General features: G+C 32.4%; 1 protein-coding gene across 3 annotated transcripts in view; it reads right to left on the minus strand.

The window, feature by feature from the left end:
* Positions 1 to 7,369: 7,369 nt before the first annotated feature.
* The window catches only part of LOC141461489 (uncharacterized), a 379,234-nt gene continuing 359,185 nt past the window's right edge, over positions 7,370 to 27,418 (minus strand). For 2 of the 3 annotated variants that reach the window (XM_074142647.1, XM_074142646.1), the window contains 8 exons: positions 15,357 to 15,709; positions 12,985 to 15,059; positions 12,400 to 12,715; positions 11,143 to 11,213; positions 10,856 to 11,064; positions 10,097 to 10,227; positions 9,851 to 10,012; positions 7,370 to 9,041 (listed from right to left, as the gene is read on the minus strand). In XM_074142647.1, coding sequence (XP_073998748.1) covers positions 8,877 to 9,041; positions 9,851 to 10,012; positions 10,097 to 10,227; positions 10,856 to 11,064; positions 11,143 to 11,213; positions 12,400 to 12,715; positions 12,985 to 15,059; positions 15,357 to 15,709 — 3,482 coding nt within the window. In that variant the 3' untranslated portion in view covers positions 7,370 to 8,876. Of the gene's footprint in view, positions 9,042 to 9,850; positions 10,013 to 10,096; positions 10,228 to 10,855; positions 11,065 to 11,142; positions 11,214 to 12,399; positions 12,716 to 12,984; positions 15,060 to 15,356; positions 15,710 to 15,881; positions 15,925 to 27,418 lie in introns of those variants that run through there. The other variant, XM_074142648.1, reaches the window with a different exon arrangement.

Consider the following 27,418-nt stretch of genomic DNA (forward strand, 5'->3'; position numbering starts at 1 on the left):
TATTATTATTATTATGTAATGCATGTACCATGAGGTAGAGATTTACAATTAATAATTAATGACAAAATGCAAATGAACAAAATAAGATGATATAGCAATTACTCATTAAATTAAATTCACGATCAGAACCAATTTAAATAATGTTACAAGAGCTCTTGTTGCATGGTGGTAAGTTAATTCTAGAATATAATAAATCGACTACAGTCCTGAAACTCTTCGTAACAATTTTAATTCACTAATAATAAATATTGTTAACCATAGTGGAACTGTCATGTTTCAAAAGAAATTCATAATGCCCTAAAGGACTTAGCTAGAGAGATGATCGCTATGTTGGTTAGAATGGACATTGACAGGAATGAATGAATGAATATATGTAGTAGGGTTGCCATTTCTTTACAATGAAATATTTTACGATTCACATGCAATCTTAGGTAAACTGTATCTCTTTGTAATGGAAATATTGAAATATTAAGCAATATTCTCCAAGCCCGGAACTGATACTTATAGAAAAAGGGTAATTTTTGGAGATGAGGCCACTTCTGAAGTGTGACCCTGCACATGATGGGTATTTGTGAACATCTAAATAATAGTTCAAGCATTATCTTTTCCCCTTTAGGCTATTTGGGCATAGATATTTTGTGACTATGATAAAAATCACGTGTAATAGACAAATAAATATGTAATTTATAAGATAAGAATGTAAAGTATATTCTAGGTTGCTTATGAAGAATTGCTTTTTGGTGTGTTCTTGTTCTGCAGACGAACATTATCTTCTTATTTAACTTTTCAAAGGGCAGGACATTTGGTTTCCCTAAGGGTATTCCACCATAACATCACAAAAAACAAGTTACTGACATTGTGAAATGTCAAAACCGGTAAATATTATCTACTACTTTGAATAACTAAAACATAATAAACAATATCAGTTAGTGTCAGTTAGAAACATAGTTAAAGTAGATTTCACCATCCAGTAGATATTTAAATTGATCAATCATCGCTGATAATGGATGATAGTTCAAAATCTATAAGGAATTCATCAAACGGTGGACATATTCAACGACACATTTCACATTCACTTGATAAAAACGTTAATACTTAGCATCACAAGATAAACTAAAACCTTTTGTCTTATGAATGATATTTCTCTTTTAACTTGAATAAATCATGTTTAAATTGTCAATCTAATAAAACTATTATTTGGCCAAATTAAACCTATTTTCCTCAGAATATTAACTTTGTTTAAATATTAAACTACGGCGGTACATTTAGAAATATATTAAATTTCTTAGGAAAATGGTATCAAATTAACTAAATGAAACTTATATTTCTTAAACTAATAAGCTAAGTGTTAACTAATAAAACAAGGTTTAAGCTCATAAATACATTTATTTCAAAGCACATGTCAACGCTTCTTCTTATTGAAACTACATTAATTTATATTGTTACAAAGATGATTGTAGTACTGATTCCCGATTTAGGCTTTGGATTTTATTTAGTGTTTAATGTGAGAATGTGAGAAAATGTATCAATGTCCCATTGCAATTAATTATATCAATTTTCTATTTTTATACAGATAATGTATAGCTCAGAAGAATAATGAATAAAAGCCCTTTTTTTTTTTTAACTCTATTTCTCTGCATACCTATTTCTTCCATAGACTTAGTATTAATATGCTATTTTGTGAGAGAAAAAATATATAAATTAATAAAATGCAAAAAGAAGAGCTAAAAAACATTTAAAACTAAAAAATTAAAGTGAAGAAATTTATTTATAAATTATATAAAAATAAAAATAGTAGTTCTAAAAAATCCGTCAAAGAGCGCCACTTATTAGACAAGTAAAAAATTAGTTTGAAGATTCGCCACTAGGTAGCTCTGCTGTAACTTCTCTCTGACAAGATAACTTTTCTTCAGTACGACTTGATTGATGGAGGAGGGTAGATCGCTCTGTCGCTCATCACTGCAAACATAGATATCTAGTCCAACTTTCTACTTTTATGAAAATAATGTATAGCTTAGTAAAAGAATAAATAAAAGCCTTTATTATTTTTTTTAATTCTATTTCTCTGCATAAACATTTCTCACATAGACTTAGAATTAATATGCTATTTTGTAGGGGAAAAATATATAAATTAATAAAATGCAAAAAGAAGAGCTAAAAAACGTTTAAAAGTACAAAATTAAATTTAAGAAATTTATTAAAAAATGTATAAAAATAATAGTTCTAAAAAATCCGTCTGAGAGCGGAAAATATCGAAAAGAGTAAAAAATAAAATATTAGTTCTAAAAAAGTCCGTCAGAGAACGTGAAATATCGGAAAGGGTAAAAAGTAAAACATTAGTTTTAAAAAAATCCGTCAGAGAACGTGAAATATCGGAAAAGGTAAAAAGTAAAACATTAGTTTTAAAAAACTCCGTCTGAGAGCGCCACTTATCAGACAAGTAAAAAATTAGTTTTAAGATTCAAAAATAAACAAATTTTCTTCAGTACGACTTGATTGAGGTAAGAGGGTAGATCGCTCTGTCGCTCATCACTGCAAACATAGATATCTATTCGAACAGTTACCTGCCTCGACGAAAGAATCATGAATGTTATGGGTGTTTTTTTAATAGTGGAAGTAGATGTCGCTTCCGAAGATTGGATAGGCAAATGTTCTTTAATCCAATAGTAAGAATTATGAATGAGGTGGTTTAATAGACCTCCCTTTCTGATTAATGGCGGAAGAGATGTTGTCGCTTCGACGGTCGGAAGGCGAATGATCGCCCCGCCCCCCCACCCCAGCGGCGATTTTTCTTATATAGGAAAAAATCCAGCATGGCGGCTCGTCATATCACCATGACAACGGCCAAAATAGTTCAGTAAACTGCCACGAGATGGCTCGCGCTACCCTGCTTTACCTTTTAATTGCTATTACATACTCACAAGACTTTGGCAGACATTTTCAAAACTTTTTTAGTTTTCTTTTTTATTTCTTCCACTCTCTATACTATGGCCGCCATTTTTAATCTTTTATTCAGGTTTTCTTTTCTATTTTTTCGTATTTTCATCATTTTGAAATAAGAATACAATATTATTAATTATTTCTGTTTTATTTTAATTCTTTCATATTAGTTAGGAGATTAAAAGGAAAAATACTCGAGATTATTAACCAATTCGTATTTTATTTTTTAAAAATTATGAATACACTATTACAATACACTTTTATTAAATCTTTACAACTATCAAAAATTGTTAAAACTTAGTTTGACATTATGATTTTACAAAGAAAACATGAGACTTTTAATCAACGTAGTAACTCACTAGACGTATATAATAGAAGTACCTTAAACTCACATTTAACCTTGTTGGTGACTCTCTAGACTTATATAGGACCACTTTTCACTTACTATTAACCATGTTGGTGACCCTCCAGACCTATACAGAACTACCTTATACTAACATTTAACCTTGTTGGTGACTCTCTAGACTTATGTAGGACCACTTTTCACTCACATTTAACCATGTTGGTGACCCTCTAGGCTTATACAGGACCACTTTTCACTCACATTTAACCATGTTGGTGACCCTCTAGACCTATACAGAACTACCTTATACTAACATTTAACCTTGTTGGTGACTCTCTAGACTTATGTAGGACCACTTTTCACTCACATTTAACCATGTTGGTGACCCTCTAGGCTTATACAGGACCACTTTTCACTCACATTTAACCATGTTGGTGACCCTCTAGACCTATACAGAACTACCTTATACTAATAATTAACCTTGTTGGTGACTCTCTAGACCTATATAGGACTACATTACATACTCATTTAACTAGGTTTACCACTCACTAGACTTATATAGGACCACCTTACACTCATACTTATTTTATTAAATAATTCCTATCAATATTTGTTTATTATGTTCGCTGGATAGAAGTTTTACGTCTTTTTTCACTTGGGCTTCTATTAATAAATAGTTTCTTAGGCAGCACTTCAGTATGAGCGGTATTAAATCTGAAAATTAACTGTACTTAATGTAATTAAAATTACGTGTTTACTGAGTTATGTCTTAAATTAAGAAGCTTAAGTATAAGCATTTATAACAATTGATAAAGTATTATAAAAAAATTTAAATAAATGTGAAAATTAAATTAAAGCATTGATCTGTTCATTTAAATCATTTTTTAAAAAACGTGAACCTTTTCATTCAATAACAATGAAGTATAATTCTAAAAAATACATTTATTATTTATAAATGAAGTAAATTTCTAAAAAATGCATTTATTATTTATTCATAAATAAGATTAATTTGATTGAAAAGTGCAATCAAAATAATTATTAATAATAATAATAGCGTTTTATTAAAAACAAAATAATACATACACAAGAGAAAACAAATAAATAATAACAGTTAGACATGAATTCAAGTTCCCTCTGCCAAATTGACTTTACATATAAACAAACTGGTAAGAACTATAAACTGAAATACAAACGAACCTGAAAATAAGTATTTCCACAATTTCTATTTTTCAGCAATACCAAAATATACAAAATTTAACAGTTGGAAGTTAATAATTGCAATAAAAGAGATTTAGATTGACTGAGCTACATAGTTAAACTTCTAGTTTATTTTAAATTACATAATTGTAATAAAGTAACCAGCTATAAATATGGAAAAGGAAACAAAATTACTATTTCATTATTACAATTATTTTCTCTTCTTCTATTGTAATTCTGAACTTAACTTGTGCACTTATAAAAGTTACTTAAACTAGGTAATATAAAAATGGAAATAATTATGTTCTGAATGAAATAAAAAATAGAAATTGTACATGCCCTTGCCATCTAGCGGAGAAACTGGAAACTAATGATTGCAGAGTAGTTATCGAACTTGCCGATAGAGCTCTCTTAACTGCAGATTTGTTTGTTGCTTGCAATTCTCCATATTCTTAGCCCCTTAAATTTAATTTAAAATGTCATTAATTGCAATTACTTTTCTCTTTTTTTTTATATGCATATTAAGCCTTAGCCATTACACCGTACACCATAAACAATAGCATTTATTAAAATAATAATAAAATTTAAATTCATATAAAATATATGAAAAAAGAGTTTTCGATTATTTTGTTCGTTTTATATTTCTTTGAACCTATAAAATAATAGATAAATAATTAAATAATTAATAGATATGACCACCTGAAGAACATTCCATAGATGTGTGTACGAAGATCCCTTGTTTAGTTTATTATCGAAAATAGAATGGATCCGAACCACTACATGTATTGCAGTCTTGCTCCTGGAGGGACCCATTTCTGGTGGAAGTTGAGCTTAACAAGGCTGCAGGTAGACAAAAGATCAAAAAAGCCTGACGATGATAGCACTGGATTTAAGAAAAAAATACTTCCTCAAAATATCAGTAGATATATTCAAATTTAACTCACACGTGTGTAATACTATTACAAAAAGTAAGATTGTTTTGTTAAACTATACCTTTTGTTCAAGTAAATTAAAACATTCTGCTTTCAATTTTCTTAAAAAGTAAGAAAAAGAAAATGTTTACCTATTATCGGAAAAAGATTGACTACTCACCCGTAATCACATAATTCTGGAATAGAATAAACACGGTTGAAATAAATCTACTGAGTTGTCATGTATTATAAACTTTTACCATCTTCAACAGTTAGATTTATAATCAAATCAAATTAAATGTTCGAAAATACTTCATTTTATTGTCTATTAAGTTTGTCAGTCTAAAAAATAAAATGTTTAAATTTTCAAATGTTTTCTTCAACTTTAACCTTTATTCTATGGAAGTGGAATCATGACTTATTCCGAAAGATTAATCATCATAAAAAAGGTTCTAGTAATTGATTTAAAGGCACCAAATAATGGATAAGATTACCTGAAGTATCTTAAAATCATGTTTTAAAAAAGTTTAGCTAGACTAAATAATGTATTATTTGGTTGAATAAGCTACAATTTGCGTAAATTTCACGACAAATATTTCAATAAAACTTATTTTTTGTTTCAAAAATATAGAGAAGTACTTATTCAGGGCGAAGGAAAAGATTTTTTGAAATAGAGTTTAGTTTATGTGTACTAATAAAATAACAAATAGGCTACCTGATCAATAGTTCCACTGGCAGAATTGGTAGGTAGATTTCATTGGCTTCTTCTATAAAAGTAAAATTTAATAAATATGCAAGTTTCTACAGATCTTGTTTAGTAAAAAGTCGTGTGATTAGTTACACAACATGTTTTACCTTTGCGGAAAGTCGATGATTTTGTTTAGAAACATTTAGTAAAAAGTTTAGTTTTTTAGAAAACTGGTTTAGAGAATATGCTAACTTTGTTAATATGTTAATTTGGATATACTTTATAGTATTATGAGCGATTACTTTGTGTATGTACACATTATGCATGCATAGAAAGAAACTTTGATTTGTTACACTAGTTTTAACAAGTCGTTTTAGGACAGTAGGGTAGGTTCTATTTCTGAAGTGTCATTTCGATGTATTGTACGGATATTTAAACTGTAATAAGAATTAAATATATTGAAATTCAGTGATTTAATACATACATACATAAGTTAGTAATTAGGGATTGTAGAAATAAGTTAGGGATGAAGATGGATGATTATATTGCTGCACTTTTTATTTTGTAATTAGACCACTGTAGAAATAGAAACAATACATTTATTTCTGGAGTATCCTAGTTAGACTGTACAACATTACATCATTTATAAAACTATATCACTAAATTTATATATTTATATTTATAAAATTATCTTCCATGCAGTATTTTGTTTGTTTTGCACTCATCTTTATATCTAAAACTTTACTCTTTAGCTGAAATCTTTAAAAAAAACAAATAAACATGTAAGGTACAAAACAAATATTAAAGATTTTTCTTATTTGTTCCAAAATAAATTAATATTTAATATAAATTTTCAACACCTATTTAACACAAGATTAGTTTTTTCAAAATTTAAATTATCTCTTTGATTTTCAGGATGCAGTGGAAACCAATCTGCTACTTCAACTCATTAAGAGAATGGTTGGTCTCTTTATATCTATACGGCATTATTGTAGAACAGTATATCTTACAAGTGAAATACATAAATGTAAAAGCAGGTTAGTTTTATTACCATTCTGTATTTTACCAATTTTAATTCGTGAGAAAACACGCTGAAGCATTATGAGTTCGAGAATTGTTTTCTAGTAGGTTTGAAAAAAAAAAAAATAATAAAATAATATTAATAATAAATAGAAATGTGTGTAAATTATTCTAATAGTAATAACAATAATAATCTTAGAACATAGAATAACTCACTAACTATGAACCGGAGTATAAAAAGGTAGGTAGAAGAATAAAAGATCGCTCTTGCTATAGCTGGATGGCATGGAAACGAGTTAGGTGAGGAACCAGTACCAATGACAGGTAGGGTACCAATGAACGATCAAAGTCGTTGGGAAGCCCAATTGTAATTAAAGAATCTAGAAGCTAATAATATTGATAAATAATATATTACTTCTGAATTCAGTCACTTTTGCAGAAATGCAAGTAGAAATGACAGAGTAAAATGTTGAAACATCATTATAAAAATAATAATAAAATGGGAAGCCCCTGACATTAGATGTTCGCACGCTTAAAATAAATGAATATAACAGGTTCATTATTACATCCTGAAAAACAAAGAATATTTTATTTAGTCGAAAAAAGGCTCCTATTTATTCTTGCCCTCTCACTGTCATTCTCTTTATTTCTGATCATCCTTAAATTTATATTAAAAAAATCTAATGAAGCAGATATAATTAACAATAATTCAATTAACTTTCTACTTTTTAGAAGGTTCTCTTGTTTGTTTCCATTCATAAAGAAACAGAAATTATGTTGATAATTCGGACTAATATAATCTTTTACTATTTAATAACAACATGATTATTATTTTTGTTTTTATTTTATCACATAAAATAGAATTTTATTTTATTTTTTAAAATTAGTGAAAGTTTCAAATTTAGTTTTTATTTATTTTTGCAACCCCAACTGGCTGACTAGACACAACTATTCACAAAGGTTTGCTTTTAACTTTTCTGATGGAATGGGGTCACACAAAATATTCTTTTTAAATGTATGAAGATTCGTTATACACAAATATATATATGAATGTATATATATATTTCTTATAATTTTAATGTCTTTTTTTGTTTTATTTTTTACAATTTAATCTACAATTCTGAATTGAGCTTAAAAGTTATTTCCATAATTTTCCTATAATAACATTAGTCCCTTATAACCTAGAGCATTTTACAAAAATAAAATGAAATATAGAAAAAGAAAATAATAATAATAAAAATAAAATACAAATCGCAACTGGTCTGAAATGACGTAATGAATTTACTTATTTCATTTCTACACCAAACTTTTTATTTCATATTATAAATTACACAAAATAAAACTGGGTAGCAAAATATGAACATAAATAGAATGTCTTAATGCTAATTAGGTTTTTTGTTCTTTTTTTCCTTTAAACACTAAGTAAATTGTCCTAAGTACAAATATACAAACACTTCTTTTTTGTTAAAAAAGAAAGTGAAACATTCATTATTTTAGAAAACCACATACAATAAAATTAAACATAGAAATAACCATATCTTTTAAATTACAACGTAAAAAGTTCTCCCCCCGATTCTTAAACACAAACATTCTTGGTAACAAACAATATTGGCACCTCGGACGAATAAGCTATATATATGTAATGCTTACATATATATTTTACTATATTTATAAATAGTTATTTTGAAAAATTGACAGGAAAGTTATATTTATTCTGTTTTATTTGAGAATGAAAGTTTTTTCTTTTTTTATTTTCAATATTATAAGTAAAACAGCTCTAAAAGTTGGTGTCGTAATCGGATCTCCTGCGTCCACCATAACCGCTGGCGCTAGAACCTCCGTTTGGTCCGTAGTAGGCATTGTAATAATAACCATTCCATTCTGATCGCCAGGAATCATACAAGTTGGCCATACTGTTCTCCTGAATTGAACCAGAGGATCTCTGAAAAGTAAACATTTAGTTTAAGCAGGTGAAATGTTATGCCAGGCTAGCTTTATTTGGGGAGAGAATAAGAATAAACGATTCTCAGTCTATGGCATTAGTTGAAAGTAAACATATGAATGGGCAAAAGTGCGGAAAAGAAAAATAATTATAATCTAATGGCATCCATATGGCTGGGTGAGAAGGCTACAAATGCCGCTAAACGTCGAACCCCGTCACTTCCTAATCGCACTCTTAATGATAGACGGTTAGTAGGATTTAGATTAAGCAAGCAAGTGATTCTCCGTCAACAAAAAGAGAAGCAACTGACGCGATATCGGCGTAGTACAAACGCACAAAAATAGTGGGCTGGTATTAAAGATTCAATTTATTTAGTGAAAGAGATGTGAACACTCAAAGTTCCATACACAAAGATCGTATGCAAAAATTGTTAGATACAGTTGTGATAAGACGAAAATTTAGCAGTCCTTTACAGATTAGCAATAAAGATCCAAATCAACGAACAATTAAAATTGCTGTTTAATCAACAGTATCCAGTCTTAGCCTAAAAAAAAGCTTCTCTACCACAAAAAGTGTAGTAAACAAAATTAAGATTTTTGTCCAAGTTTTCAGGTTAGAATAAAAAGGTGGTATCTGCTTTCTGGAAATAAGAACTGCCATCTTATTAATAAGAGCAGGAAATTTTGACACGGGTGGAAATAAATACAATAAACAGCGCTACGGAAAACTGGCGTATTCTCTGCACAATCTTCTCACCATAAGGGCCATTCGAGAAAGAATAAATGGTGATAAATAATATAGTAAGGAACCTTTTTAGGTGGCTTATCATTCCAAACGTCTTCCATGTTGTACAGATCGTCAGCTCCGAAATTATCTAGACCACCCATGTGGTTTTTATTCAGCTCATTCAGCATATCTTCCGTTAATGCGGTCGGCTGTTTCTTTTTGGCACTCTTATGTCTGTTCACCAACTGGCAAAGTGAAATGCAAAATTATTGGCAAAAAAAAAAACAAACCAGAAAGCGGCTCTAATTTGGTAATTATCAAATACTTACCACAGTAACTCCAAAGATGATGACAAAGAGAAGAGAAGCCAATCCAATGACAATTACAGCAATAGCCCATTGTGGTAATAATTTGTCTTCTTCTGCATAGCCAACTGTAGGTAACACCTGGCGATGCAATACTGCGGCAAAAGATAAAGATTTTTATTGAATAAATATTTCTAAATTTTCAAGTGATCAATGTTTAAAATAATTATTTTCTAATATTCAATTAAAGTTTATTCAATTTCTTAATGCATTTTAAAATTAGTGTCAAGTAACTGCTGCCATCGCTCGACACTTAGAGGAACTAACTAATCTGTAATTCTGAACTTTTTCGACATTTTACATTTTTACACATTTTTTTTACTGATTTACTATTTTAAATTTTATTAATCTTAAAAATTGTTTGCTTAAAAATTTGTTTACATAATGGGCGTAGCTAGGTAATGATTATAAAAATATTTAATTAGAAATAACAACATATATGAACAAAAGTCAGAATATCTAGAAATTCCAGTTCGATATTTTAAATGGAAAACAAAATTGATAAGCTGTACTGTACATTATTCTCATTTGAAAAAGTCTCATTTCGACTTGCGCACTAATAAATATTATAAGAAATATTGGTTCAACGAAATTAGAAACATACAAAGTTCTGGAAAGGCCTTTTAGAGAATAGCTTAATTAAGCTATCGCTAATATCACCGCTTGAATAGAGTTGCCTTAAAAAATGTAGACTTTTTTTTTAATAAAAAAAGATATACGTACCAATGAAATCGGTATATTTTGGATCAATATCGAATTTCCCCATTCTATAAAAAGTAGAATTATTAGGCGCCGGTTCATTTCCCAAGGCAACTTGATTAGCAGTATATCTAGCAAGACTTTCATGGAATAACCGTTTCATGTCAGCTGTGTTTACAGTCCTGCCGAGTTCACTTAGTTCAACGAAGTAATCAACTAATACACTGCCCTCACTGTAAAACGCAAAACAATAATCATATAAAATAATTAATAATAACCAGAGTCAGTATAATAAATGAAAATATATTTACCTAAAAGCATCAATTCTGATTTTCTTATACCATTTACTTAATGATTCAGAACTGCTGTATACTGCTTCTAACTGTAAACATAAAATAAAGTTTTTATTAAGCTAAAAGAAAAAATTATTATTCTCAATTAATTATTGATAAAAGCACCATAAAATTCTCTTTTTATATCTTAAGATAACGCCCTAAGATTTCACTAGTTTTATTGTAATGATGTTCTTTATTAAATGTTTTCCAAAGCTAATAAGAGTATAAAACAATGAATGGCAATAATAATTAAAACAATAAAAGTGGATAGGGATTAGCTCAGAGAGGTCTTTAAGCTCTTTAAGCACGAGTTGGAATGCAAGTAGTGCTTCCCTAGGGTATTTACTCACTAGTAGCCTTTAATGCTAAATCTGCAGAAATGAGACAACGTCCTGAGGCAGCAGTAACATTCTAGAACTATAGACGCGATACACGCAATACAAAACAAAATATAGCTATTTAATATAATAAATATGTAAATGTCTAGAAGAAGGTGACAACATGGACACGTAAGTGCAGTTATGGCAAATATTATGCTCTACAACATGTTGCAGAATGCATCCTATGCGTGTCCGGCTAATTTTTAGTACTTCCACCAAAATGCTCCTCGAAGGATATTTGCCGAAACTGAGCTTATCGGTTGAAGTAGAAGGAATAACATCAGGGCTTGATTAAATAAAGACTCATAAGTGTAGCAACTTGAGGTTCCACGGATGCAATTATTGCCCAGTTGTAGCGCAATTGTAAGACGGGCGTGCAACATGTACATCATATATAGCATCTACCTTAGAACAGAGTCTAATTAGTAAGATCCATTTTCCTTCTCAACGTTTCTGCACTTTTGAAAGAGAATAACCAATGGGGGTTTTGTTGGGACGAAGAATTTAATCACGCCATACCTCTTTTTTGAAATTCTGGCTTGAAATTAGTGTCAGATCTTTTGCAAGTTAATGAATTTATATTATTATTACTGGAATGGTACTCATAATTCGCAAATAAAAAGAATTCTGAGATTTCTAAAATTGGGGAAAATATATCAATCCGCGAGTCATTGCTAGCATAACTTTCCGCCATTCGCAAGTATCAATTCTAGTTAACATTACTTATAAGTAGCCAAGGCCTAATACTTACTTGATAATTACTTACAAATTATTTTCCTTTCTTTCAAGGTTCTTTCACAAATCAAGATCCCAGAATGATGAATTAATTTTTTAATGAATACATCCGACATACCTGGTTAGCTACTTCATTAGCTAGTTGCTGCCATTCCATGGTATTATGGTCCAACAGTTCCGGCACCCATTTAGCCCCTCCGACCAGTCTGATGGTAGCTGCCATGTCACAATCATCAGTGCATAGTCCCGGTGTGGTCGGCTTCGGTGTTGTTGTGGTTGTTGTTGTTGTAGTGGTTGTTGTGGTCGTAGTGGTCGACGTGGCAGCAGCTTCTGCCGCAGCTTTCGCAGCATTTTGTCTCGCCTGTTCTAAGATTTTCTCTATTGGTATTGGTGTGGTTGAAGGTGTCGGCCAACCCGTGAATTCCGTAGACACTCTGAAAGTTTAGTTTTATATTTTTTATAAAAAATTATGATTAAAACGTTCGTCTTTACGATTTTCGAATAATGTGTTTAAAAAATTTTTTGACCAAGTTTCCGATTCAGACCTATGACTGCAAAATGGTCTGATACCAGAAAGCCTAGGTAGTAAAATATATCCTTAAAAATAAATAAATAATTGACTAACCTAGACAATTATTTAAATGATATAAATCCTAAAGAAGTCATTTTATTTAAAATTAATTTTACGTTTTCTTCTACTAACCTCACAGGCCATCCTTTCTGGATTTTGGGTGTAACTGGAGGTGGTCCGCTGTTATGTTTCCTTGCTGGAGGAGGTTTCCTGTTTCCACCAGGTCTAGTTGGAAATACAACTTTCCCAGGCGCTGTTGTCGTCTCAGAAGTGGTAGTAGTTGCTTCGGTGGCATTACTTGATGAATTTGCCTTAAAACCAGGCGGCAATAAGGCGGAAACATCCTTAAACTTGACTTTACTTAAAATAGAATCCACAGATACAGGCTGAGGTGATGAGTCCTTTTCAGCAGGTATTTTATAACCTGGTGGCAGGAGGTTAGCTGGTAGATCAAACTTTGCCAACGCCACTTTTGGTTTTTCAGTTTTTGCTGTGGTAGTATTTTTAGTGGTAGTGGCTTTGCCAGGTGTGTAACCTGGCGGGAGTAAAGAACTGACGTCATCAAATGTAATCTTACCAATAATGCTCTCTAAGTCTTTAGGCTTTGAAGTTGTGGTCTCATTTTTCTTGTCTTCGTGTATTTTATTCTTGAACGTACTACCGGAAGAACGTCCACTGCCTTCGCGGCTCGGCGAATCTTTCTGCATTTCTTTCGGTTTAAATGGGGTTCTCGGTTTGAAGCCGGCAGGTAAGAGGCCGGAAATTTCATCATACTGTACACTGTCTATAACGCTCTTCTTCGGTTTGATGGTTGTACGTTTACCACCTGGGACAAATTTGCGCGGCGGATGCGACGTTGCTTCTGTCGTAGTAGTTGAAGTGGTTGGCTTAGTTGTGGTGAGTTTTGTGCCCACAGTAGTAGTGAGCTCAGTTACCGTGGTTGTTCTTACTGTGGTCTTATTCTTGGGCACCATATCTGGTAGTTCCAGTTTATCACCTGCTGGTTTAAATCCATCCAGGAATCTGGCCTCCGATAGCTGACTTTGTACTCTGTCCAGTTTATCGTTGATACTCTCAGTTGATGCTGGTTTTGGAGCGGGCGTTGTCTCCTCTTTTATAGTTGACACAATCGGTGGCATTATAGTCTCCTTTTCTATGGTACCATTTGGTGAAAGTGGCCGCTGTGATTCTTCTTGTTTAACCAAGCCGGGTAGAAATCTAGCACCAGAAACTGACCGAGAAGTTTGAACTGAGGCTACGATTACCCAACTTTCAGTAGGTGCTGCTTCGTCTGAATCTTCTGAGGGTGATTTAACCTGATTAGATAGAGATTTTTCTGGGGAAAGAGTTGAAGGCTGCGGAGTTGTAGTGGTAGTGGTGGTAGTTGGAGCTTTAGTTGTGGTTGTGGTAGGTTTCTTTGTAGTGGTCGTGGTGGTTGGAGAAGTTGTAGTTGTTGTAGTCCCCTCAGTTGTAGTCGAAGATTTCACCGTTGTGTTGGTCATGGATTTACCAGAAACTTTATTTTCTTTATTTTCGTTCTCCTGGTCGTAAACATAACCCAGAGGTAGAAAAGCTCTCACGTCTTCAAATTTTATTCTGTATGGATTGAAACTGGTTTCATTTAAACCAAACCCTGGTTTTACTATTGGCGCCGGAGCAGCATCAAATGATTCTTCAGTGTCACCTGGTTCTTCAGATAGTATGTATTCCAATTCATAATCTTGGTCCGTGGAATCAATGTAAGGTTCAGATGTGGTAGTAGTTGTGGTGGTCGTGGTTGTAGTAGAGCTAGTTGTACTTGGGCTTCCTGTAGTTAGAACTTTCTTCAGCTCTACCGGTCTATTAAATCTGGATCTAACCCTCTGACTTGGCGGGGTGTACGTAGTTATTTGTACCTGCAAATTTGGTTCAATCTTATTTTTAAATCTTGCCCGACCTCTGGTAAACTCTTCGTTAGAACTACTCTCCTCTCTTCTGGGCGGTCTTCTAGTGGCCGGTGTACCTCTAGATGTTTTTCTCTTTGGTATGTCGGTCACATCTTGTCCTACACCTTGAAAATAACCAGATGCATTTGGGTCCTGAGATGCTTCGTCAGCATATATTGGCTTTTTGTTGCGGTGACTATTTCGCCATCTGTTGCCACTGTCTAACTGATCCACCAAACCTTGCGGATGTTGTACATTGATGTAGTTTTGAGTAGTTCTGACCTTTAAAAATATAATCAATATTAAAATTTATAAACTAAATAGATAAACAATAAATTGCAGATGTTTGGTATCGATGCATTATTTAATTCGTTACTCGCTAAAGAATCCTTTCTTGTAGTAGCAAGGAAGGAATAAAATAATATCTACTGGGACAATTTAAGAATAAAAAATGGCAGTATCAAATATCGTACCAAAACCCTTTTATTTGAGAATAAAAAAAATATTTTTTTCATCTCCGTTTATTGAAAATTATAAAAACTATAAACTACAAAACAATCTAAAGTAGAGTGTACTTACTTTATCATCATAGTCATTATAATTCTGCAATTCAACTGATGGTGAAATGTCAAACGGAAACCTTTGACTCTGCGGATGGAACGGCTGAGGAAGGTGTTGATTTGTGTGGAATGACTGTCCAGATCTTACAGAAGTGTAAGGCTCATACTGAGGAGGAAGCTGGAACGCTGATGGTTGCGAGGATAAGAACTGTTCTTGTTGTTGGTAACTGGGTGGCGGAGTGCCTCGGAAAGCGGCGCTTGTCGGGAAGAAACTACCAAATTGTTGCTGACTTCTACTCTGGTCTAAAGACTGCTGTTGGAATCCAACAAAATGGCCAGGGGCAGCAGCATTATTGAAGAAATAATCCTGACCTGAAACGGACATAAGTGAGAAAGTTTGTTATTTGCTGGTGGAGAATGTCAACATATTTTTAAGTAATAATTGTCAAAATGGTAAAATGATCTAAAAGAAAGATATCATGTCATTTTTCAGATCTTGCAGGAATAACCATTTCTCCAGTGACTTTAACTTTCTACGACTAACCTAGCTGAATCACAGGAGCCATGCACATGTTGAGTTACTAACCACACAATTAGTCATCTTGATCTGCATGGATGATTTGAACTGGCATCTACTATAGGTTTAGCACAAAGGTGGTACCTAGCTTTGTAACCACATACATTACTAACACCTTGCAGATTTTCACTTTAAGCAGGCTCCATCTTACTTGAACCTGACATGGTGGTGCTTCATATAACAGTCTTGGCTACTCCCTCTACTTATATTGATTGACTACCAATTAAATATCGATAGTGTAGAAGTGACTTCTGAGTATTGTAGCGAATTTATGAAACGTCACAGGACACTGTTTAAATTACTCATCAAAATAGGCAACTTTTACAGTAGATATACAATGATACCGTAGTTCAATGATTCTTACAACATTCAACATCCTGAATCCAAGAAAGTTACCCAATACAGCTTACATTTTTACAGTGTCTTTTATTTTATATCATGTCTAAGGTTTGTCTAACTTGGCACAAATTTGTCTCCCCACAGTTGTAACTGCCTTTTTTTTCAAATTACGTTACTTTTCCTACGGGCAATGATTTAAATACTAGTCATTTATTTAACTCTTGCCACCGACTGTGTACATTATTCTGGTTTGCACGTCTTTTATTATATGTTTTAATAAAACAATTTTGCGTTTAAATAGACTTATATTAATATTACTAAATATTATTCTGCTTTCAAATTTAACCTTAACTTAGAAAAACCAACTAATTTGCTGCCAGAATCAATTTGGATTCTTATAAAGTGATTTGTAAAATCCATAAAGTTAAGATAAGACTTAATTTAATCATATAAAATACTTGAAAGATGTCAGGCAAATTTAAAATTTTTCTTAAAAAGTTCCAAAAAATAATTTCCAAACAAGTTTAGTCTGATATAAAGTACTGAAGCTGGCAAACTTTCTGAAACGCAAACAGTTTAAAGTGGAAGTTAAATTGTTCAGTCAGTTCTGAAACATAATGTCGAATATAGGGAAGAGGCTGGACAATTTGCTGGCCCATTTCCAAACGCATTAAATCCCTGAAACTAATGAGAACTGCAGATGACTTGTAAATTTTCTTTCCACCAATAAATTCTGATAAATGGATTCAGTTGATTTAAACTAATGGCTCAAGAAAATTCCTTCGCTTCCATTCTTAATGTTTTTATTATTATTATATTCTTTTCAATTAATGGCCATATTTGGCTTCACCTTCATCTTTTCTTAGCCTATTCTTCTTTTTCCTCTTTATTCTTGGCAACCTCTAGCTACATTAATTTATTTTTATAGAAAGTTTCATATAAAGGGTTTCTTTTCTAGGGATAAAAGGACTGCCCTTACTCAGAACTTATTCTTCTTTTTAATATTGTATATAAAATTTCTTTAGTTGCTCCAAATTTTCTGGAACATTTGCCTTCCTCAAGAATTAAACTGGATAAATGTAAGTAATGATTTCATTTGCTTAACTTGGAAGAGACATTTTGAGAAATTTCAAAAGCTTCAACTTTTAACAATTGAAAAAAAGTAAGAAAACTTAGTAGAAGAACATGTAAATGGTAGAGATTTTTATAGTATATTTAATCAAAGTTGTTTTCATTTTGTTGTTTGAAGAAGTTGTACATAAAACAAAGAAAAATCTGTACACTTTCATTTCAAGTATTCAAATTTGACAAAGTAAAACCTATTACTTTAGGCCATTTGGTGACGGTATAGGGTACATTGTTCATCAGCAAACTTTGAACTTCCACAATGATGGATTCTATATTTGCAAGATGAGCACCTTGTTGCCTATGTCTATGAGAGAACATCTACAAAGAGGAAGACAGATGCTAGGAAGTGTTCAGAAAATCGAGTGACTCAGAGGTCTAGCTAAGGTTATAGTTTGGTTTTTAGTTTCAGAGCTTGACGACAGAGTTTAACCAGAATTCCTGCTCGGTAAGCGTACTTCAGGAATCTTGGCATCCAATGTGGATATCCCAGAATAAAAACACAAACAACACTTACAGGGTTACCCTTAATAGTTACATGTAATCAAAAGATCTGGAGAGATAGTGGAGTGTGCAACTAATTGGGTTATGGGATTCACAGGATTTTTTTATACCAATGTTTGCAGATGATACTGGTTAGAGTCCACTCTTTCTGCAGGCTACCCTGAAGCACAAAAGAAGCCACAAAATATCTTTTACAGTATGATCCAAATAACAGTATCCGATATTGATTTTTTTTTGTGATCCCTTAGGAAATTGAAATATCTATTAGTATCAGGACATTGCAATTCGAAGAAAATAAGCTGGGAAAGTTTGGCAACTAACCTTGTAGAGTTGGCCTGATATGTTTCCACTTTGATTTTCAGCGCTTAGAACTTGAAAGCGCCAACAACAAACAATAAACTTCTTGTCGCCTAATACCAAATTATTAATTAAATTTTAAGGTTAAAATGTGTCAAATTCACACTAAATTTTCTTTCAGACAAGTGGAGCGAGTGTGTGTGTGTATGTTATTGCAAACAGTTAACCAAGCCTAGAGAAAACGTCATTCATTATATTACTTTGCAAACGTGTGGGTTTTGTGTGGGATTTATTAAGTATCCATCACCTTCTAGGGAACTGGGATAACTGGATAAGTCAACATTTACAGTTTATATTTGTTCCGTTAGGAGCGTTCAGAACGCCTTATGCCGGATCTCCCACATAGTTCTAATAAATATCTCTTTGTTTTACCGTTATATTAAATAACGCGAATATTAAATTGATTTTTACCCAGAAGTAAGCTACTTTTTTTTTTGTAATTAAAACGAATTTTTTGTAGCAAATTTAAACCAAGTGAGAGTTTTGTACCCGATCTTTATCAGCACCGAGGAGATCCTGAAGTTAGGACGAATCATATTATCCTGGGTTATTAAACCAGTAATCTCTTTATAGACTATATTACGAAGATGAAAACTTGGCTTCTCATATTCTGTTTAAATGCATAACTTTCGCCGGGATGCGATATGAGATATTAGGCACTTAGCCAACTGAAGAGATCACATCTCAACAACAATTAGTGAGACAGATCCTGGACATTGGTAAGAAGGGGGTTATTTACCCACTAGTTTACCAAGGGTTTGGTACAATAAGCCTCTTGAGGAACACGACTCGCCTCTAATGTGTAAGATCTTGGGCCTAGTAAGTCGAGCAGGATTTACGTATTAGATTATCTGCCGTGCCTTGGCTGACCCGCCGCTTGACCCATTAATAATATAAACACAACCCTGACCATCTAAAGAAGTGGGATCGCAAGCCTCTTCCAAATCCAGCCCTCGAACAGGAAAGTAGAAATAAAAAGTTATGGTTAGAATCAAACGTGAGTAAACTCATGATCCTTGTGCAAGAACTAGACCAGTTCAATGCCGGGCAACAGCCTTCTCAATTGACACTCCACCCGCGATATTAGCCTACTCCCAATCATGAAGACGAAACATTTTATTAGCAACCATCATTAGCTACAACTTTCTATCCTAATGATTTTGTTGTCCTCGCATACACGTGTAAATATACGAGGTGTGGCTATTAAATAATGAGACTGATGCTGCTACAGAAGAACTATGCATGTGCCAAATCCTAACGACCGACAGCTGTGCAGCGTAAAGCCTTCTCTTTCGATTGCAGCGTCTCACGTGTTTGTAGAGAAATCTGTCTGACCGGAACCGTCGTTTGTGTAAGAGGTGTTAGTTTCGTTTTGCCGAAAACATGATACTACACATATAGTAGAGCAACGAATTGTCGTGAAATTTCACAAGATATTTGGTAAAACCGCTACTGAAACTTATCTTTTATTAAAAGAAGATTATGGCTATGAATGTTTATCAAGATGGCCGAGAAGACGTCGGAGATGATGCCCGCCCGGGTCGCCCTTCCACATCCAAAACGGATGAAAATATCGATTATAATTAATCAACATTACCACCGTGAAAGAGTAAGGAAAAAACGACCCGATTTGTGGAAGAACAAGTCACGGGTTCTCCATCAAGACAACGCGCCGGCTCACACTGCATTGTCTGTCAAGACGTTTCTAGCCAAGTACAACATCCCAGTTTTAGGCCATTAGCTTTATTCGCCTGACCTGGCCCCATGTGACTTTTATCTGTTCCCCAAAGTCAAATCTGCATTTCAGTCCTTTGAAGCTGTGAAAGAAAAAGTGACACGCGTCTTGCAGGAGCTCACAGAAAAAGATTTGCAGCACTGTTTCGAACAATGATAAATTCGCATGGAGCGTTGTAGGGATAGGGGAGAGGTGTATATTGAAGGTGATAATAACTAAATATGTATAAATTTAAAATAAAATGTTTTATAGCAATAGTCTCGTTATTTAATAGCCACACCTCGTAATCCTAGGATAATAAACCAAAGGATTGTCATTGATTCCAATCAAACATTTCCACTTGCTCATACCCCATATAGAGTTAAAAGACCCCCCGCAAAATGTAATGGAATGAAAAAAGATCGGTAAAAATCAAAATAATGATGGACAAGAACATTTTTTCCTGTTTAATTAAGGGACAGGCAAACAAAATGGGTCAAGCCCAGTCTGGTGAGTGTGAGACCGTTGATTAATTATGTTGAGTGGTTGATGCAGTAAGATCAAATAATAAATTTAATAAAATTGAGTGAATGCTGGAGCTCTGTTTTTCCCTCATTAACACAGAGTGCTGATTATAGTAAATATTTATTAAAAAGGGCCAAGTATAACTAAGGGACACAGCTATATAAACATAATGTTCAAATTCATTATAATACTGTATGTTGTAGAATTAGCCATATTAAATTCAGAGAACGTCAACAGTTGGATCTGATTAAAACGTTTTTCCTTTTTTGTTTTATTGTGGAATTTGGAAATTAATTTAATATTCACGACGGTAAATTTCAAAGCATTTACAATCGTTGACTTTTTTAAAAAAGATTACTTGGCTTTTTCTCTCTTCATTTCAAAAAATAATTTTAAATTACTTTTTTACTTTCTTCTCTGCTTATCAGCTTGAATGGCCGTTCGTGTTATGCCCAGCCACATTCACGGACTGTCTAGTGGTACTTCATTCAGGCAGGGAGGATCTTGGTAAACTCCTCGAACTGGACCCAGGTAAGGAATCGATCACAGCTTTGTTTTATACGCTTTACGTTCAACATGCTCCGATAGTTATTCTCAGGTGAATTATCTTGGGGTAATCCTGGATACTAAATTGTTATGGAACTTACAAGCGAGGAAGGATACATCTGCTCTGATGCAGTGTCTCAGAGTGGTAGCTTTAATATATGGCATATTTTCTATGAATACGGCCGTAGTGCTTCTAAGGCAGTACCAGTATAACGCTATCCGGCAAAAGATGCTTTGTAAATTAAAACAAATTGTTACCCCCCCTTCTGCCTTGGAGTTCATACAAGGACTTTCTTAATTATATTAGGAAAAAGACCGATAATACTCGTATATGATATAATAATCACTCTAAGGAAAATACAAAATAAGCTGCGAAGATGACCCAGGCTGCTGAAAAGTTGTAATCTAAAGTAAGGGAAAAATAAAATTTATACTTCAAAAATAAAAATTTAAAAAATAAATAAATAAACGACAAAAGCAAAGATAACTTTGGGAATATGTGTCATTTCAGGCTTCAACAAATAAGTCTTTCAAAAGGAATCAAATAACGTTTAGAAAGCTTTGACACTTCAAAGGCGCGCGTTAAAGTGTTTTATTTTCACTTCTCTTTATGCACAAAGGCATTGTCAATATGTTGACATGAACGCTTCCATGACAGAAGGCTCAGATCAGCATGTATGGACTCAACATTCATTCAGATTAAAAGTATAAAAAAATAGTTGAATGTTAGAAAAATAAGATTAAAAGTAGTACTTGCTTAAGTATAATTGTGGGACTAATTTGGCACAAACTATGATCATTTAGCAGTGCGAATCTTGTTCTAAACGTCATCAGGAGCTAGTAAGTGGAAGCGATCTACAATTCCCCAGTTTACGAGTGCAGTAATTAGTGAAAGAAGAGGGACAGTGATTGTGATATTGATATCAGTCCAAAGGACTGGTCAGCGTAGCCTCTTTAGGGGTGTTGACTGGAGATGGTTTGTTGTGGACGCATTGATCAGCTTAGAGATGGCAGGAAAGTTTTTAATTCAATGATCCGACCTGACATTGCATTTAATGAGAATCATAACGGAATATTTAAAAATGGCAAAATAATATTGGGCTATCAGAAAAAAAAAAAAATGGCCTAAGTTGAATTTGGTAAAACTGATGAGGTAATTAAAAAACTGCAGATGAAAACGAGTAAAATATATCAAATATGTACTTTTGGAGAGTCCTTGCAACAGTCGTTGGAGTGACTTCAACATTTCCTGCCTCAAAAGAAAATAACATAAGTCTATGGCAGGCATGTGCAGTATACGACCTGCGAGCTGGATCCGGCCATTTTAACAATTTAGAATTCTTCAAGTGAAATTCAGCCGCTCTCTTCCAAAGCCAGATGATGAAGTATTTCTTTAAAAAGTTACTTTTTAATAAAATTGTCTACCAAAACAGTACATATTCTTATTTAAATGAAGTGTCTAACTTGAAATGAAAATCATTTAACCCAATTTGGACAGACTTAATTATCCTAACTCAGAAGGAAATACTACGTTTTATATTTTTGTTGAAATAAAATGAAGGGTTTTAACTCTAGCGCCATGTTTTCTTTTTTTTGTAATTGTATCTTTGTGTTCTTTTCCTTTTTAAAAATAGGACAATTCATTAAAAGAGGATTAAAAACTTCTTCTTTAAAAAAAGTATTTAATACAATAGAGAAAGTGGTTTTATTATTATTTTAATTAGGCATTTCTATTAATACTTTTTATAGTAAATCACAATCGGCTCGGTGTTCCACTTGCAAGACATAAATTATTTTAATGACGTATACAACTCGATCAGAGAGGAATAGATAAGGACGACATTTAAGCCCTGAGAACCTCCGAATAAGGTTGTTTTTATTTATTTCGTCATTGAATAAAACAAATGAAAGGTACGTCCTCTCAGTAGGCTTTCATTTTTCCAAATTATAAGGAAAACAAAATTGTATTTTAGACCGGAAGTAACAAGCAAGTAAAAACTTATCTAAAAGACTCTTATTGTAAATAGAATCATTCTTTTATGGAATCAAATTATTAAACAGATTTTTTTTAAATGAATTATCCTATTTCATTTGCTGTGCCCTCGAAACCTCTCATGAGTAACCCTAATTAGAACTTGTCCCTAAATGGTTAAGTTACTTTAAAGTTAGAGAGTTTTTGGAAATACTCAAATCAGCGTTACTTTTTTTTCCCAATTTCACAACACATTACCTTACAGCAGGGGTCGGCAACCTATTTTAAGTAGAGAGCCATTTCACCTTAAATAATTTTAATAATTCTTACCAAGAGCCGCAAGGATGGTAGTGTAAACAAACTCTGTAGATCATTTGTATTCGCAAATTATTATTTTATGATATTCAATAACATTTAAATGTTTTAGGTATTTATTGTCACATATTGCGAAGTAAACAAACGAATAAATAATAACTAAACCTGTATTTGAATGAAAATGGCGGCAGTCCTATATATTACGTACTATATTTTAATATAATTCTATTCAATTTCAAACCTATCGCATTTAAAATTTTTTTTGAAAAAATATCTTCACTTTAATAAATGGAATTTTCATTTGTTTCAATAAAATGGAAATATACAATTTATTTTGAGCCACACAATTTGGATAAAAGAGCCGCATGCGAGTTGCCGACCCCGGCCTTACAGCAAAAAATTAGTACTGCTTTCCGTTTTTGTAGCAGACACCTAGTTTTGATCGTTGGTCGTCAAGCCCTTCCCTGCCAGACAAAATAAAATCATCTCGTCAAATTAGTTGCAGACCTACTACACAATCTCAGTGCATACTCAGCTTGTACCATGTGAGCCGACAATTGTCACAATAAAAGAAACACAACTCTATCAGGAAGAAAACTTTTATTTTCCAAATTGATTTATGGGGAAAATCAAATATTTTGAAAATAGAAGATAATGAATAAGATAAAAAAAAAGAAAAGATTTGTTTTATCCCTTAAAATTGCGATATAGTATGCATAATGCATCAACAAGTCTTTCTAGATACAGTAAATTCAATTTCATCGGATTAGTATTCAACAGTTTTTATCTGGTTTATTTAGAGAATCCTTCACTATGGAGCCTGCTTTGGAATCAATTAAAAATTGATTTATATTTTGTGAAGAAGTCAACAATGTTAGATTATTATTTATGTTCTCTAGAAATAATTTTTTGATGTACCTATATTAATATAAGATTTAAATTTTCAAGTAAAATTATTTAAAAAATCATACCGCGAAGGTTATTTTTGAAACAAATTAAATTTATTATAAATAGGAAATGCTATTCCATGGGCGTATAATGTCATACTCAAAAATAAAACTCAAATTACTTATCGATAGAGAAATGAAATTGCTGACTATCGAACTGACTTTTTGACAATATTACACGCTGAAATCAGATAAGATCAAACTCCAGTTGATTCGATTTTCCCTAATTTTTCTTACAAAATTTGAAAAATCAGGAAAAGAGTTAGACGAATGGAAAATTTAGATGAACTAATACAAAATCTACACCAAATCCTTATTTTCTAAAATTTATTGCCAGTGTAGGGAATAACTCTGCATGGATAAGACAGTGAGTATATTTAATCAATTTTCAAAAGATTTGATGTGAAATTTAGAATAATTTTTGCACTTTCTTGTAATGACATCGGCTTCAAAAGCGTTACCAATGATTTTTAGTTCTTCTTCCCAGATCATTGTCTAGACCAGGGGTCGGCAACCTATTTCACGTAGAGAGTCATTTCTTCTTAAATAATTTTAATAAATCTTACCAAAGAACCGCAAGGATGATAGTGTAAAAACCTCTGTAGATCATTTGTACTCACAAATTATTATTTTATGATATTCAATAACATAATATAAATGTTTTATACAGTTATAAAGGAGGGTTTGCCCTACTATATAAAAAAAAAATTGGGAATTTTATCTTTTATAGAAAAATAGAAAAAAATTGTCAAAGTTGGGTGTTTTTCAACGTTACGCTTTTTCGTGCAGTTTTTGATGGTCAACCCTTATACAACTGGCCTACCGGATACGTTTTTAATACATTTATTTTTACATATTACAAAATAAATATTCAAATAAATAATAACTAAACCTGTGTTTGAACGTAAGTCTTATATAATTACGTACTTTATTTGAATATATGTAATTCTATTCAATTTCAAACCTATAACAATTTAAATTATTTTTGAAAAAATATCTTTAATAAATGAACTTTTCATTTGTTTCAATTAAATTAAAATATACAATATATTTTGGACAGGCTGAAGAGCCACAAAATTTGGATAAAAGGGCCGCATGCGGCTCGCGAGCCGCCGGTTGCCGACCCCTGGTCTAGACACTTGCATTAAAAATGAGAAGGACCTAAGTCAACTTGAGGAGAAATAAAAGAGCTGCAGATACATTTTATTGGCAATGTTTTCTGCACGTTTTTATAAATATTAATAAATAATGATGACATCAGACTAGACCACGTGACTAATACCATACATAACAACTTCGGAGAGTTTAAATAAATTCATTGGTTGAACTGCTCAATCGCAATAGTCCCAAAAATACTTAACTTTTGAGAGAAATAATAGAGATCACAAAGTATTTCGCAATATTCAAGTTGAAAAGACAAGGTTAACAACAAGATTTAAAAGGTCCCGGGTTCGAATCCAGCTGCTGACCCTTAGATTTTCTCTTCCTAGGAGCTTCTTACAGCTCACTGTCCGGTGATGGACAGTGTTGTCTGTAACGAGAGAACACTGTCCGGAGGCCAGCAGTGCACTGAAAAAAAAGCTCCGGGCGCTAATAACCTAAGATGTTATGCGCCTTAAATGATTTTTAAAAAAATAAAGGAACAAAAAGTTTAAACTTTAGCAATAGTAAGTTAACTCTCAGAAAGAAGGAAAGCAAATATAGATGAAATTAGTAAATGCACGGCCACCCAAATAAAACTGCCATTATCAAGAAGTACATAGAATGAAATAAGTGTTGTTTTTACTCCCAAATATTGGAATTATTCCAAAATGGTGCACTCAACATATTTACATATATTGGAAGCACAATTTATTGAATTATTCAAAGCTTGTGCTTTCTGAGTATTGTTGTTATCCTCCTCATATCTTATTAAAGCGAATCAATAAGGGCCAAAAGTGAGTGAAATTGAGGGCAAAATATATTAAACACTTCAACCTTTGTAACGTTCTCTGTTTTTTCCAAATTCTAATTAATAATCTTATGTAATAATTGTTATGTAACTTATTATTTATGCTGTGTAACTTTATGTTGAAAAATGATTCACGTGGGCTTTATGGTGACATTTTCAATGTGCTGTCTGATATCTTAAAAGACACGTGCTGAAAGCACGTGCCATTTATAAATGAAGACAAGAAAGCGGACAAAATTGTGACCATTCTTAAACAAAATAACAAAACACCACAAACAAAAATCTGGATTGAACCCTCAGTGATTTTATTATACTGTTGTAAGTAACAAATTACTTCAACGTTTAGTTTAACACAAATAAATATGCGGATGGTGAAGGTAATGTTAGATAATCACTGGCTCAGAGGAAAAGAATGTTCAATGCTCTGAAATTCAATAGAAAGCTAAGTCCCGAAACATTCAACGTCATAGAATTCAACGTCATAGAAATTCAACGTCATAGAATTTCCAGAATCCTAAATAAAATTAAAATGGTTTCTTCTCAAAGGAAAATAAAGCATTTATGCGAATAATCATTACTTCAATTTAAAATTAAAAACAATTTTGCTGTTTTCCAGTAAATTCCAAAAACCTCAATAGTGTCTTTAAGATCTGATGATCTTAAACGAGAATTAGGAGTTCTAATACCTGATCAATGGGCAGATTTCAAAGTCAATTATTATATTTGAGCTCTTCAACATTAGTTTTTTTTTGTTATTTTTTTAAGCTGAGCAAAAATTTCTCTTCTAATTATAGTACGATTAAAAGAAGGGTTATAAGCTGACTGAAAAACCACTTAACCCCTAGTAGAAGTAGAGGTTTTTGACAGAAACTCCTCTTCAGCTGTAAGAATGCAAATGAAAACCAATCATAAAAATAGAAATATTGATTTCCTTGATGTTTTAATCCTTATTCATTTCATACAAACAAAGACAAGAATACGACTAGAGAATTATTATTCAAAGATAATAACAGAGATACATATTCACAAACTTGTGCAGTAACTACAAGGAATGGAGCAATTATATCTGCTAGCAATATGGAAGTATAAAACGCAAGAGGTAGGAATTATTTACATTTTAATTGTAAATTCAAAAAAGATTCTAGAGAGGATTAAAAAAAGAGAAAGTAATATGAAAAATTATACGGACTTTACAAGTAGCAACACAAA

The sequence above is a fragment of the Rhodnius prolixus genome, unplaced genomic scaffold (assembly GCF_049639745.1).
Source record: "Rhodnius prolixus isolate KJV_2025 unplaced genomic scaffold, Rpr scaffold_6, whole genome shotgun sequence".
Classification (NCBI taxonomy): Eukaryota; Metazoa; Arthropoda; class Insecta; order Hemiptera; family Reduviidae; genus Rhodnius; species Rhodnius prolixus.